Below are 16,087 nucleotides of genomic sequence, written 5' to 3'. Positions count from 1 at the left end.
TTCCCCAGTTTCTGAGTTGGGTGCGCCATACACTTTATCTGTTGTTTATTAGTTTTCCACAACAGCAGAACATGGCAGCACAACTCACAATAAACAGGCATGTAATGCCTTCACATGATATCATAATCATCGTAAATACAAGTTTCCAAGTCAGAATTTCCTAGTTGGAGTTTCCTAGTAGGAAAGTGGACATTAATGCCCTCTCAGGTCATATTAACTACTGGGAAACTCAGATTATTTTGATTCTCCAGTTTCTTGGGCCATAAATGTTAAACATGGCGGATGGGAGAACAATTGCTGATGTGACTACTATTGTTTATTAGTTTTTCCACAACAGCTACATCAGCTTGTATCGTCGTTAAAATATGCATTTTAACATTTGAATAATACGGTGGCCCAGTAGTGCACAACGCAACAACACTTAAAAAGCATGCTGCCGACCACTAGAGTGCTCTTGGAGCGCGATAAAGTTAGTTTTCCTTGCCAAAAAAACTTTTATTACATTACAGAAATTTCCTAAAAATAATAGTTTACTGTAATAAAGGGAGATATCGGAAAAACATCAGCTGTAGTAAGTCAGTCTATACAATCTATACTACCAGTACAATCAAGCTTTGGATTTTGGAACATGTCTGTTTTTGAATGTTAAAAGTCATTTTAATTAATACAAATTATACGTTTTAACAACTTGAAAGAATTGGCGGACGTTCCCTCGTGTTTCCGTTGTGTTGTGGCTTTATTTCCGTTGTGTTGTGCACTACTGGGCCACCGTAGAATAACCATTTGAAGCATATTGTGTTTTATACACAACAAGAATAGCCTGTATTTGGCACAAATGTAGGTTTTGGAGGGAAAACCCCTTGAGATGAACTAAACGAAGCTGGAGAACAAACTAATGTCCTTATGAAAATAATATGTAGTGAATTAAAGCAATGCATACCGTATAACGAGTGAACGGATTAAATCGTAAATATCAGGAAAACTGATTTCTAAGCCTGGAAAAGTTATGCAAAACATTTTTACAGACACACGTGAACATTCAACGACAAAATCAAGAGCATGAACCGGATTTCTGGAAGCATTTTATTATCCAGAGATGCCTTTGAAATTCTATATTGGAAAATTATCATAATTCGTGGACTGTGTTCCACACATTAATACAATAACGGTTGCAAGCGATCTCTCATGAGAACAAGTTAAAGTACATATAAGCCTGTATTTACACACAGCGTCTGCTCACTTCCGAAACAAAGTCCACGTGGATCATGATGGAGAAGAGCTTCAGATCTCGCTCTGCTACAGAACTCATCAGATCATCACAGACAGGCAGTCTGAGACTCTGGGTTTGCGTTTGTGTGCGTGACTTACGTCTCAGGAGGAAAGGTGAAGCTTTAGGATGTTTGTAGTGTGAAACATGTTGGTCTCGAACTTCATCTAAACTTTGCGGAGAAACAAGAGGGCGACATGAGAAAAAGAGCTGGATTCTAATGTGAGGAACGTCAAACTGCCTCTTCCTTCGTTCTCTCTCTGCTCACGCCAGACGCTTTTACTGGGAGAGCTTCTTCATCCTCTGGTCCAGTGCGGAGAAGTTCTCCTCCACGGCCACCAGGTTCTCCTTCATGGTTTGCTGGACCTGAGAACATTATTCAGACATCAGAGTCATTTTTGATATTGTTTGACTAGGGTTAGGGTTAGGTGTGGGGTTAGGGTTAGGGTTAGGGTTCCCACTCCTCGGTTCACTTCAAATTCAAGGAGCTTTCAAGGACTTCCCAGGTCCAGTGCCCTCAAACTCAAGGACTTAATGTGGGGACATTTCAAGTGAGAGCAAGGTTACATTGTGTTACTTTGTAAGATACATTGTTACAGTTTTGCGCGCGTGATCACTATGGCAACGTACAACACAAAGTACCTCACACAAGAAACACGGCTCAACACGTAAATGCGAGGAACTAACGGCCCTTTCACACCGGACGCGCAACGGAAAAGCGAAACGGAAAAGCAAATAGTTCGTGTGCGAATAGTTCGTAACAAAACCATTCACATCAGCTAATGTCCACTTTGTTTCCTTTTCCTCTCTCCTGTTTCCCACACAGGTGTCCCTGAGGGTTTCCCACAGTGTTTTTGTGTCTTCACCTAAACACAGTGCGTTCTGTAATGTCAACACACATTACATGTAACACACAAAGTAACAAGTTAACATCATTCGACTAGAAGCTGTAGACATCACACACAGAATGTATAGTAACGTTATACTAAAAGCAGCCCTAAATAGTCTCACTACATTTTGTTACATGTTCACAGTAAACACGGTCTCTGTCTCTATCTGTGACGATAATAGTGTTAGCTTTCTATCCCCTGTAGTTGAGCCTGCTAGCCTACACAGCACAGGACAACGACTAAAACCATCACACAACACACTCACAGTCGAGATAACCGAGTTGGTTGGCAATGCTACGCCACACATTGTCTTTCAAATCGTTGTCCTTGTAGTGTGTGATTGGCTGAAGCCTTTTCTGTCGCCGCAAATGTGTTTTTTTAAATCGACATTGAAGCGGAAAAAAAATAAAAGTCGTTTTTCCGCCGCAGCACATCCGCGTTCGGTGTGTGAGCACTCACTACACACACAGCTGATCAAAAAAATAAAAACATTGTGCGAATTATTCGTGCGTCAAAATCGCGTCCAGTGTGAAAGGGCCTTAACGTAAACCAAGCGAGCTAGTGCGCGTAGGCCACGGAGTGTTGGCGGAATAACACATTAGCGGAGCGCAGGGATTATATGCCCACCTGCACAAAATAAATTCAAGCACTTTCAAGGACCTGTATGTGTGTGTGTGTGTGGGTGTGTGTGTGTGTGTGTGCTACTGTATCTGTGCGTGTTTATTTTCAAAAACTTTCCAGGGCCTTGCAGACTCACAAACTCTCAAGGATTTCAAGGACCCGTGGGAACCCTCTATAGTTCATTATTGTAAGTGAGGAGAGCAAAATAAAGAAAATAAAGTAAACTGTGACACATTATACCCAATAATTCTTCATACAGCGACTACCTGTGACATTTGTGACCAAATATTACTCAGACACTTTGAGCTCATGTTTTGCTGAAGAGTTTCTTCTTTAATTGCTAATGCTCTTTTTACACACAGACTGAACACAATGAAGCATTGCTTGGTGATTGGTTGAGCTAAACTGGTATTATCTAATTGTGTAGTTAAATTTAACAGCTGACAGATATTCAACATAATTCATGTGTGAGACAGTCTAACAGAAGGACGGACAAAACCAGTCAAATATCAACTGAGTTTCTTGTCATTTTTTATTACCATTTTAGCGAATAAACTGTGAGAAATGTTGAAGGTGTCTGAGTAAATGTTGGTTTGAGTGTATATCACGAGCGTTCTGGTGAGACACGAGCGATACCTGCGTCAGGAGAGTGGTGTTGTCCTTCAGAGAGTTGTTGATCATCTGCTGTGTCGTGTCCAGATGGGTCAACAGCTGGCCAAACTGCATCGCTGAAACACCACAGAAAGGAGAATAAAGTCATAATACACACTAACGGCATGAAGACTTCCTGTACTGAGACATCTCCATCATAAAGTCATTACTGAAATTAATCTCATGAAACTGTACAGAAATATCTAGGTCTTCTTTCACCCCACAAAAATATATGTTTCTGCTATAGATCATCTTAAACAATCTGCAATTATTCTAATATGATTATTATTTTGATGAGGTTTGTTACTGTTTTGGGGGAGGATTATGATGATAATTTATAATAAAATATTTTGCTGCTATAGAACTTATCTTACAATGATCTGTAATTATTATTAACAATAATAACAAGAACATTTTTGGAATTATCATAAATATGAGTTTTCAGGCTGAAAAAATCCTAGTCAGAAATTGGACATGAATGTCCTCTCGTGTTTACTCAAGATATATGAAAATACCCTCTCAAAATATTCAAACAATAATTATTATATAACAATAATAACAATCACATTTTTGGATGGGGGATTAATAATAATAATAATAATAATAATAATAACAATTTTATTAGTAGAAGTACTATTATTTTGGGGGTTAATAATAATAAGAATTACAATTATCATTTTTTTTATATTATATTTTGCAGAAAGAAAATGAGAAAATTTTTAGGACAATTTTTGACTTTTTTTGACATTTTGCATAATTTTCTAGACAATTAAAAAGGTATTGAAAGGGGTGATGAAGTGATAGTGATGAAACAGATGATGAAGTGAAAGAGATGAAACAGATGATGAAGTGAAAGAGATGAAGTGATAGAGATGAAAGTGATGAAAGTGATGATGAAGTGATAGTGATGAAACAGATGATGAAGTGAAAGTGATGAAAGTGATGATGAAGTGAAAGATGAAAGTGATGATGAAGTGATAGAGATGAAGTGATAGAGATGAAAGTGATGAAACAGATGATGAAGTGAAAGAGATGAAAGTGATGATGAAGTGAAAGATGAAAGTGATGATGAAGTGATAGAGATGAAGTGAAAGTGATGAAACAGATGATGAAGTGAAAGTGATGAAGTGAAAGAGATGAAAGTGATGATGAAGTGAAAGAATACCCTGTTCATGCAGCTCTTTGACAGCCGTCAGTCTCTGCACCACCTGCGGGAGGGACGTGGCCATCGCATCCCACTTCTGAACCACATCATACAGCTGAGACACCTGAAACACACCACACCTGCTCATACTACATCTGATGATGATGATGATGATGTCATCAGTACACAACACCTGGCTCACTCAGTCATGTGGGACGCACCTTATTCTGGGTCTCAGCATCCTCGATGGCCGTCTTGTGTTTGGCAATTTCATTCATCTTCCCCAGAACACTCTGGAAGAAACCACACCGCAGTCAGTCTCAGTAACAGCTCCATATACAGTCACACCAAACATTATTCAGACACCAGATATCATTTTTGATATTTTTTTACAACTGCACCCAGGACACTATAGCTCATTAATGTAAGTGAGGAGAGCAAAATAAAGTAAACTATGACATATTATACCCAATAATTCTTCATACAGCGACTACCAGTGACATTTATACACATTTGGGACCAAATATTACTCAGACACTTTGAGCTGATCATGTTTTGCTGAAGTGTGTTTTCTTTAATTGCTAATGCTCTTTTTACACACAGACTGAACACAATGAAGCATTGCTTGGTGATTGGTTGAGCTAAACTGGTATTATCTAATTGTGTAGTTAAATTTAACAGCTGACAGATATTCAACATAATTCATGTGTGAGACAGTCTAACAGAAGGACGGACAAAACCAGTCAAATATCAGCTGAGTTCTGCTCATATTATTACCATTTTCTATCGTGAATAAACTGTGATAATGTGAGAAATGTTGAAGGTGTCTGAGTAAATGTTGGTTTGACTGTATACTCATATGATGATGATGATATCCTCATGTTCACCTGTAGTCGGGCTTCCACCTGGTCCAGTGTGGCGGCGTCCAGCGCACTGACACGAGCCTGCAGCAGCTCGATAGTGTCCTATGAGTTATGAGATATTATTATTCCCCTCACATAACAACATTCACTCATTCTACATCAAGTGGTCAAGTGGTCTCCTAATCTGCTCTCTTTGTATTTTCTGGTGATTCCAGTCACTAACATGCATGTTAAACTCCTTTTATTTTCATTAATGCGTCTTTTTGACAGTAAATGGACATTAATGGTGCTGTTTATTGATATGTGTGTGTGTGTGTGTGTGTGTGTTCACCGTCAGACTGGCTCCCTGGACCCCGGCACTGAGCGGACCCTGAAAAAACACACAAAAGGTTCAAAAGTTTGCATGTGTGTTTTATGTTTAGTACCATATTTGATGCATCAGGCTTTTATGGCTCATATAGTCTGATATAGTGAGAATACGGAGGAAAAACAGATCAATTTGACTCAAACCTGAGCAAAAATATGCTGTTTGCTGCAGATTCTGATATTTATATGAAATTCTGATGCTTGTAAATCAGTGAGATCTTTATATCAGTAGCAGATACTTACATAAAATGCATATAAATATCAATATCTGCCAATAATATGTCTATAATAAGATCATGATATTTAAATGCTTAGTTTTATGATCAAAGCTCTGTAGTTTTAAAACATATAATGCAATATAATGATGATTGAGAGACGAACAAATAAACCTTCCTCAGTTTGTACAATTAAACTAAAAGACTTTTACTTGCTAAAACAGTCTAAACTGTCAATCAGAGACAGAAGGACTGGAGGAGACTGACAGGTTTATCAGATCATGTTCATCATTTAGAGGCTTTAGAAATTTTGGGGTAACTTTATAGAGTTAAAAGCATCAACTCCATCAGTATTGCTGGTAAACGTGTCTCGTGCACCAACTCTATCAGTGTGTGTGTGTGTGTGTGTGTGTGTGTGTGTGTGTGTGTGGTAAACATTGTCTCGTGCACCTGTTTATCCGAGCCGGAGCCGATCGACATCTCCAGTTCAGCCAATCGCCTCTCGAGCTCGGCGACCTACAGTCACAGAGAGAAGCTGTGCGTCAGGAAACACATCAGGAAGTGACATCACAACGGATTAGGTATTTGATCATAGGATTTTTAATAGGATCGCAGTTGATCCGTACGGACCAGCTGCCCCACGGTTCGGCACGCATGCGATTCGCAGATTAACTGCTAAATTTAACCATCATAGAGTGAAATTTTATAATTTGGACGCATTTTGTCTTGCCAATTTACACATTCAAACAATTTTAAACTCAAGCAAAAAACTCAGGACTCGCAAGCAGGCCACAGCTGACAGTCTTGCCTGGGCCCGGCACGAGATCATCTTAGATGTTGGTGTTTTGTGTTCATTTTGTATTATCAAAAATGAATTCATTACGTTTTATTCATGTCATGCGCTTCTCTAAAAACTGTAAAACACACAAAAAAACACGACAGTACTGGTTAGGTCTCATTTGCGTAACGTCAGCAAATAGCATTTCAGCTTGGCTGTGAAAAGGGGCGTGTAATTGGTTGGATCTACTGAACGAATACGCCCATCACTGACAGAGATCGCTCTGTTTTGAGTCTGAAAAGAGTCTCTTTTTTTTGCTGATCCGAAAAATGATCCGATCTGTGGCTCAAAAAAAAAAAGATCCAAACCGTGAATTTCGTGATCCGTTCCACCAGTACACCGGATGTTATACGAGCCGTACCTTGGCAGATTCAGTGAATTTCTCTTGCTCTGGTCGGCTGTGAAGCTCGTAGAGAATCACTCCATCCGGGCCTTTGGGTGGCGCTGTCTTTCCCTCTCCTCCTGAACCGCTCCTGACGCCCCGCGCCACTTCCAGCTGAGTCAACAACCGCCTGCGCCGAGAGAAACAGAGAAGAAGAGATGCTTCACACACATATAATTGACTATATAATTACTATATCAAATAATGACTCATTATTAAAGGGGTGGTTGATTATGATTTGACTTTTCTAACTTTAGTTAGTGTGTGATGTTGCTGTTTGAGCATAAACAACATCTGCAAAGTTACAACGCTCAAAGTTCAAAGCAAAGGGAGATATTTGCTTTTAAAGAAATCACTTTTTAAGGACTACAACAAACGGCTGGTAGAGACTACACGAGCTTCCTCCCGGGTTAGTGACATCACTTACCCTAAAATTTACATAAACCCCGCCCCCTGGAACGCGATTTATAGATTATCATGACAGAATATGCTAATCAATGACTTGAAGATAGTTAACTCCACATCATCTACATAAATTCATCAACTAACCATTCAGAAATGTCCTGTTGCTTCTACATGTTGTCACTTCTTCTTGAGTCTCTCCATCATTGTCTGACTTTGGTTTGAACATAAAAGGCTGAACAGTTTCTGACATTTTAGTGCGTGTCTGCAAGCTGCTAAGCTCGAGCTCTTGAAGCTCCGCCCCCTGTGCCGGGAGCAGCAGCTCATTTGCATTTAAAGGAACACACACAAAATGAGATGTTTTTGCTCACCCTCAAAAAGGGGGAATTTTAACATGCTATAAAAAAGTATCTGTGGGGTATTTTGAGCTAAAACTTCACATACACACACACATACACACACACACACACACATCAGAGACTTATTTAACATCTTGTAAAAAGGGGTATTATTCATTATATCACCCCTTTAAGACTAGTCTAAGCAGTTTCTGCAAGCGGCCACAGAAGTCTGGACTCACTTGGCTAGAGCTCCGTCAGGGTCGGTGAGGTTGATGTGGGCGTTGGGTCCGAGCAGAGAGTCCAGATGAGCAGAAACCAGCTGCTGTTTGAGCTGCGCCGCTTGCTGAGCCAAAGCCACCGGAGTCAAGCGCTCCTCGGCACTGCTCTCTTTAGTGGTGACCTGCAGGACACACACACACACACACACACACGCATGAATGTCAAAGTAAAACATTAGCTGTTTGTCAGCAGCACTGCTTTCTTCAGGGGTGGAAACAAAGTAAATAACATAAGTCATGTAAATAAAGTCACCATGAAATCAAAATTGACACTTTGTATCTTTTCTATGGAATATTGCAGATGGTGATACGAGAACTCGGCATGAATGAAAGAGAAGCAGATGTTTCAATAAAAACTAAAATTTGAAATGAAAATGAATTAAACCTAAATAGCAATATTTAAAAACAAAAAACAAATATTAATAAAATGACAAAAGCACATAATAAAATTGAAAAAGTATATAAAAATAAAATCCATTTCAAAACTAGAATAAAACTAAAATAACTGATATAGTTTCCGATATAAAGAACCAACTTATACTGTGAAAAATTATTATTATAAATGATTATTATTTGATTATTTATTACTTTTTTTCATTTCTATTAAATTCCACTATTATTGTCTTTTTCCACTTAATTATAGTCATGTAATTTTTTTTTTTTTTTTTATCAAACTTCATGTGAATATTGCAGATGGTGAGAGTATATGAGACCTCGGGAACGTGAAAGAAAAGCCGATGTTTGGTTCTGACCTGAATACGCTCCACATCTTGGCAGAGCTCGTGAATCTCGTTCACCAGCCGCTGATATTTCTGCTGAGGAGTTTCCTTCACGCCACAACCCTCGGCTAACTGCAGGACCAGAGGACATTAATCAGGACAAACCATGAGGGACTCCATTAAAGCAAAGGAATCATGAAGCGGTTCGAATCACTCACAAGCTCGTATTCTCCAGACTCGTAGCCCACCCTGTTGGTCTTACTGATGCGGTCCGAGAAATCTGCACACAATCACAACAGTGGTATTTTAGCATCATTGAAATAGTATTATAGATTTTATTCATATTGTGTATTTATATATTTTTATCATTTTTAAATTTGAAGTTTTAGTAATTTTGTTGCGCGTTTTTGTCATTTTTATTATTTTTTGATACATTGATTATTTATTTTAGTACATCAAGTTAAACTACATGAAAATGAGAAATGTTGCATTGGCAACTAGCTGATATAAAATGTATTTGGTGAAAATCCAGCTTTTAATGTAGTTTATGTGTCTATGTGGTGTTTTTAATCTGCTTTAAGACAAAGCATGTGTAAGTTCATAAGTCGACACCATTGCTGAGTATTTCCTCCTTAAAACTGCAGTGAACCAAAGACAGTCTCAAACACACGCTTTGAAATCGCTGGTGTTTCTGACGTCACAAACTACCTTGGAACCAATCAGATCAACGTGTGATCGTCAACCAGTGGATCTCTGAGCTGAGTGAGTGAGTGGAGGCGGGGCTCATTTGCATATTCATAGAACCGCGCATACTAAATGAGGCAAGGGTGTCGAGTTACATTCAAGATATTTTAAGGCATGAAGAAAAAAAATTCAAGGATTTTTGTTTCAATATTTAATTTTGGTGATCAAAGATGAGTTTTAAGGAATACAATAACTGACTACAGGGGGACTTTAAACACTACTTAATTTCTGGTAAAAAAAAAAATGTCCATCTCAAGTAAAAAAAAAATTAATGTTTTTTGTTTACTATAATTATGTAAAACATTAGTCAGACACAAGCAAACCAGATTCAGTTTCTCTGACTGAATTTACACATCTGTAAACTATACTATTGATCAAATCCTTACTTTGTTGACAAACATCAATTATAAACTAACCATCTTTATTGAAACATCATTTAGACGCTATCAAAAAGATGTTTTTGTAACAGCTTGAATGCATCTCGTCTCTTACGAAAACGACCAGTGCAATTTAAAGTTTACATCTAAACATTCACAAGAGTGCAACAAATGAGAACAACAACAACAACAAACATAAAGACGTGAGATCTTCTTATCTGTACTCACCCAAACCCTTGGTGCTGACGTGTTTGTCTTTGAACTTGTCGTAAGCGGCGTTGGGATTGACGACGATCCGCTCCACGCTGTCGCTGCACAGCTCCTCCTGTGAGACGAGTTATCAACCAATCACACGAGAAACGCATGCAGCTGATCATAAAGGAGACGCTTCTGAAGCTCTGATTGGCTGAATCTTTGAGGCAGCTAAGCCCCTCCCACAGAAGGGGCGTGGCAGATTGAAATGTTGATTTTAAGAGTGACGTGCGTGTCGTGATCACACAGGACTTTTGTGCGGCTCAACTGATTTAATTCACTCAAACAGAAACACGTGACGAGTAGACCATCATGCATCAGTGCGTGCACCAAACAATTTATCCTCTCAAACACACACATCAATCTGACAGGAGGAGATTCAAGCCGACGGTGTTTAATAAGCTCCAGAGTCGTCTAAAATACTGCAGCAAAACTGAAAACATCTATGCTTGACTGCAAAACTGTTTAGTGTGTTACTACTAGGGTGCTTTCTATGGCTCATTCCCTTCTTTAAATGTACATTTAATTTAGTAAAAACTACTAAAAGTTCATTATGAAAGAACACTATGCAGCTGAAACGTCTGTATGTTGCTCTGAGGCGTCTACTGTGGCCATTAAGCTGGAGAAACATGAACACACACTTCCACAGACTGATGAATGCAAGCGTACGGTGAACTCACACGGTATTTGACACTTTTCTGTTTTAATTGGCTGGGAATGTCAGAACGAAGGGCATTTTCACCACCATTTAAAGCACATATGTTGCAGATACTGACTTCTCATTTCTGGAGAATCACTGAGACGAGGACATGACGGAGAACCAGAGATGATGCACGACCTTTACGAATCTCACGAACCGACTAATTTTGCTTCCACATTTTACATTGTAACGTTCCTGTCAAATGTTTAACCCCTTAAGGCGAGACACTACAGGTGAATAGGGTAAAAAATGTAACTAGCAGATATCACCATGAAACTTTCCCAGTTGATTGAGTTTGACTACATTAAGATGAGAAAAAGGTTTCTGTAATTTAATGTTTAAATATGCAAATTAGGCAATATCTAATTAAATATGCACTAATCTGAGTATTGGATAAAGTCAGGTTAAAAATTATTTTTTCATTGTTCTCACATATTAGATGGAAACAAATTACAGAGGGATTTATGGATATCTACTTTTGTTATCCTGTAAATCAGAATATACTGTCAATGATTTTTGCCATGTTTTTTGGAATAAAATGTTATATATATCAGGCTAGGAATAATATATTTACAAATCCCTCTGTAAATGTCTTCATAATATAACTAGGTACAAGACTGGAGAGTTTGGTGTATATCGGTGCTGCTGAAGTGGAGATTTCGGACTTGGAGAATGAGAGAAAAGTCATTTTGAGAAAACGGGCTTTAAAGATTTATCATCAGCCAATGAGATTGCGCATTCAGCCCTTTTACTTTAAAAGTTTAACCCCTTAACTGTCACCCCCTTTGAGAATAAATGTGAAAATGCACTATCCAAACTTAAATGTTTGTAATTCAAGATTGCTTTAGAATATAGACCTATGTTAAGTATGAAAAAGTTATGAAAGTTTAGATTTGCTGTTAATCATATATTAAGATAGTAAGCAGCACAACTGTTTCCAGCATTGATAATAAATCAGCATATTAGAATGATTTCTGAAGGATCATGTGACACTGAAGACTGTGCTGAAAAATCAGCTTTTAATATTTCACCAATTGTTTAACAAATAAACGCAGGCTTGATGAGCATAAGAGACTTATTTCATAAACATTTTTTATTTTATATCAAATATATATTTTACAAATTATTTTTACTATAAAATCGAAACAAAGTTGTGTTCCAAATTTGAAATTGATATCACAAAAAGTTTTGATTTTGAGATTTTGTTCTGTACCAAAAATATCCACGGGGCGTCGACCACATTCCATAGAATTATATTTTGATGCATTTTCCTGTAACAAATTAATAGATTTCTGTCCAAATATCACTTCTATCACAAAATAGTCACCAAATATGGAACCTTAAGACTCAGACCTATCCGACGATATCTTACATGATAATAAAGTAGTTAAAATAAATTTTTAAATATGGACGACGCCCACTAGGGGAGGAGCCTGCTAAAATAATTTAAAGTACCATTTCCATGGTAACGCAATGTCCGATTTCAAAATGGTTTTCACAGGATGAATTTTTGAGTTTCTAAGCTTTCGAATGATACCTAATTTATGATAATTAAAACAAGTGATAGTTAAGGGATTAAAGAGATCTAACATGCATCACAGATAATACTAGTCTGCACTTTACAGGGCATTAATTATTGCTCAGTATTGCCAATCACATTAATGCTCCGAGGGGGAAGCGTTAGTCCAAATGCGTGTGGAGTTCACAGATGCACATGCACAGATCGCGATCTGATTGGTTTAGAAGAGTCACTGGGTGTTAAAGGGGAATCAGAAACTCTTACCAGCTCCTTGGGTCCCCAAAGACAGTTAGAGCAAAAGAGAAAGAGAAAAACAGAAGAGAGTGAGGAAGAGAAAGAGAGAGAGATATTAATGTAGTTATCATATGACATGCACAACAGGAGCTGAAGGGAAGGGAGAACAGAGCGCTGTGTTGTGAGTATCACTGGATTGCTTGTATATTTCATCAGTCTTATTTAGAGCCGCAGGGTCTCGTTCCTACAACTGATCCTGCATTTCTTCATCTGATCATCTTATGAACACAAAACTGCTCTCAGGTCAGTGGGTAATGTTATCTCCACCTGCTAAGAAGAGCTTTACACAAGAGCAAATGCTGAAAGCACTCAAACACACGAGACAGTCTGCGAAAACAAGTTATGTCAAGCATTAGTCGTGTTGTTCTGGGAAGAGAGCAGATGTTAGTGACACAGACTCCATCACTTCAGGAATAAGAAGGATGAGGGAAGCAATGCATCCAGATCAGAGTCACACACATACGGAGAGACTGGAGGAAGAAGGGCTGCACGATTCATCATAATAAAACCGTAATCGCAAATCACGAAGACTGCGATTACAGTTTCCTTGTTACATATGTGACCCCCGGACCACAAAACCAGTCACATGGGTCAATTTTTTTAAATTGAGATTTACACATCATATGAAAGCTGAATAAATAAGCTTTCCATTGATGTATGGTGTGTTAGGATAGGACAACTATTGTAAATCTGGAATCTGAGGGTGCAAAAAAATCTAAACATTGAGAAAATCTCCTTTAAAGTTGTGCATTTATGTTGGCGATTGTGCTGCATTCACTCACAGATATAAATGTTTTATATATTTACGGTTGGAAATGTACAAAATATCTTCACGGAACATGATCTTTACTGAATATCCTAATGATTTTTGGCATAAAATAAAAAATTTACCCATACTATGTATTGTTGGCTATTGCCTCAAATATACTAGTGTGACATGTGACTGGTTCTGTGATCCAGGGTCACATGTTACATGTACTTACAATAGTAATAACAGTGAATTATGCATAATTACATGCAACTGACCCTCAACCAAACCCTAATCCTATAGTAAGTACATAGTTAATTAATATTACTCAGTACTTAAATATATAATTGCACTGTAACAATGACACCTTAAAATGAAGTGTAACCAAAAATAAATGTGCGCTGCTTTAAGGCCAATATAAAAATTAAATTAAATACACAAATAATTAAGACATCCATGAATATTAGTAACGTAATTTTACAGTTGTAAAATAATTCTTATTATTTTATTTTTAGTGCTGGGCAACGATTAATCGCATCCAAAAAAATAGTTTGTGTTTACATAATAAATGTGTATAATTATTTTGTATATATAAATACACACATATGCATGTATATATTTGAGAAATATTTGCATGTGTATACCATATATATATATTTCTACATAATTTACATTCTATATAAATTATAAATATTTTATATATAAATAACACACAAAATAATTATACACAGTACACACACATATATTACGTAAACACAAACTTTTATTTTGGATGCGATTAATCGTTGCCCAGCACTAATTATTTCTCCTAAATACTTTCCGATTTTACGGTAATATATTAATATTTTGTATAACATTTTTATTTGGTAATATTAATAATACAAAAAAATTATATTTTAATAATTAGTATTTTATATTCATACTGATATATAATCAAAACAAATTGGCCAAATTGTGCAGCCCTTTAAATAAGCACAGCAAACTTTTTTTAAATTGCATTTTACATCACAAAATTTGACTAAAATATTGCAAATTAGATTTATTTAATTTTTTTTACAAATTGTGCAGTCCTAGAAGTACATTTTTATTTATATAGCACTTTTAAAGTGCTTCATACAATATAATAACATATTCTATAAGCAGAGTGATAGAAGGAAGTTAGTGAAAACACACACACACACACACAGCTTCTGTCAAACTGTCAAATTTACCACCATGTTCCTTAAAACACTCTTAAACAGCTAAACGTCACTCCACACCATTTCTCAGGAACTTAGTGATAGTTCTTCTAACAAACAGCATTAAGTTTACATATTTAAGTTAGAAACCCTGAATACATGAGCCATATTCTATAAACAGAGTGATAATATTACAGGAGTAAACCAGTCGTTGAGTCATCCAGGTTATTCATTATAACTGAATAACTATATAGAGCAGGTTACAACCCGTAACACACTTTTACCAATTCACACCTTTATCATAATGTAATAATAAGCCCACGACATACATACACACACAGGCAAAACTAGTTATATAAGAACCTGTTCTTAGTTAAAATAAGAGAAAATTATCAATTCTAATTGTGTGACTGTCCCGGGTTAGAAAACAGGCGAAAGGCAGGAAGATTTCAACCCATGCATTTACTGCATTAGAGAAACATGGACGTCTTACTTGCACAAACTAGCATCCGGAGCGGGTCAAACAGTGATGGTGGGTTAGTGAACGGGGAGGGAAAGTAGAATTAGCTCTAATGTGAGTCACTGCACACACACACACACACACACACACACACAGATACTCACCGACTCAAACTGCGCCTGATCATCCTCGGGCAGATCACTCGTCTCGTAGACGTCAGGCTCGTTGGAGGCCTGTGAGGAAATTATGTCATTTTAATAATAATGTCACTTCAGTAATATAATGTCAAAGGCACATATCAGACTTAAATCCTCGAGTGTGTGTGTGTGTGTGTGTGTGTGTGTGTGTGTGTATACACTGTAAAACATGTGTAAAACATTAAAAAATTTAATGTTTTTGAAAGAAGTCTCTTACGCTCATCAAGCCTGCATTTATCTGATCAAAAATACAGAAAAAAAAACAGTACATATAAATCAAATATATTTTAAATAATAATTTTCTATTTTAATATAATTTTATTTCAATGATGAAAGCTGTGATCAAATTTTAAATAAATACTGTTCTTTATTAACTATTTATTCATCAATGAATCCTGAAAAAAAGTATCACATGTGATGTTATAAAAAAATATTGTGCAGCACGATAATAAATCATCACATTAGAGCGATTTCTGACGGATCATGTGACACTGAAGACTGGAGAAATTATGCTGAAAATTCAGCTTTGAATATTTCACAACATTACTTTGGTTTTTTTTCTGTATTTTTAATCAAATAAACGCAGACTTGATGAGCATGAGAGACTTTTTTCATAAGCATAAAAAAATAGTACTGTTTCC

General features: G+C 37.0%; 1 protein-coding gene across 1 annotated transcript in view; it reads right to left on the bottom strand.

Moving 5' to 3' along the window:
* Positions 1 to 1,064: 1,064 nt before the first annotated feature.
* dctn2 (dynactin 2 (p50)) overlaps positions 1,065 to 16,087 on the bottom strand; it is a 15,897-nt gene continuing 874 nt past the window's right edge. The window contains exons 2-14 of the mRNA XM_084425705.1: positions 15,414 to 15,482; positions 10,327 to 10,423; positions 9,196 to 9,257; positions 9,011 to 9,109; positions 8,220 to 8,380; positions 7,217 to 7,367; positions 6,468 to 6,533; positions 5,768 to 5,806; positions 5,461 to 5,538; positions 4,795 to 4,866; positions 4,595 to 4,697; positions 3,415 to 3,506; positions 1,065 to 1,633 (exon numbers count right to left, since the gene is read on the bottom strand). Of these exons, the coding sequence (XP_084281831.1) occupies positions 1,547 to 1,633; positions 3,415 to 3,506; positions 4,595 to 4,697; positions 4,795 to 4,866; positions 5,461 to 5,538; positions 5,768 to 5,806; positions 6,468 to 6,533; positions 7,217 to 7,367; positions 8,220 to 8,380; positions 9,011 to 9,109; positions 9,196 to 9,257; positions 10,327 to 10,423; positions 15,414 to 15,482 (1,176 nt within the window). The 3' untranslated portion in view covers positions 1,065 to 1,546. The remainder of the gene's footprint in view (positions 1,634 to 3,414; positions 3,507 to 4,594; positions 4,698 to 4,794; positions 4,867 to 5,460; positions 5,539 to 5,767; positions 5,807 to 6,467; positions 6,534 to 7,216; positions 7,368 to 8,219; positions 8,381 to 9,010; positions 9,110 to 9,195; positions 9,258 to 10,326; positions 10,424 to 15,413; positions 15,483 to 16,087) is intronic.

This window comes from Rutilus rutilus, assembly GCF_951802725.1.
Source record: "Rutilus rutilus genome assembly, chromosome: 12".
In the NCBI taxonomy this organism is placed as follows: Eukaryota; Metazoa; Chordata; class Actinopteri; order Cypriniformes; family Leuciscidae; genus Rutilus; species Rutilus rutilus.
Note: the sequence above shows the minus strand (reverse complement) of the source record. Positions and strands in the feature narration are given on the sequence as shown.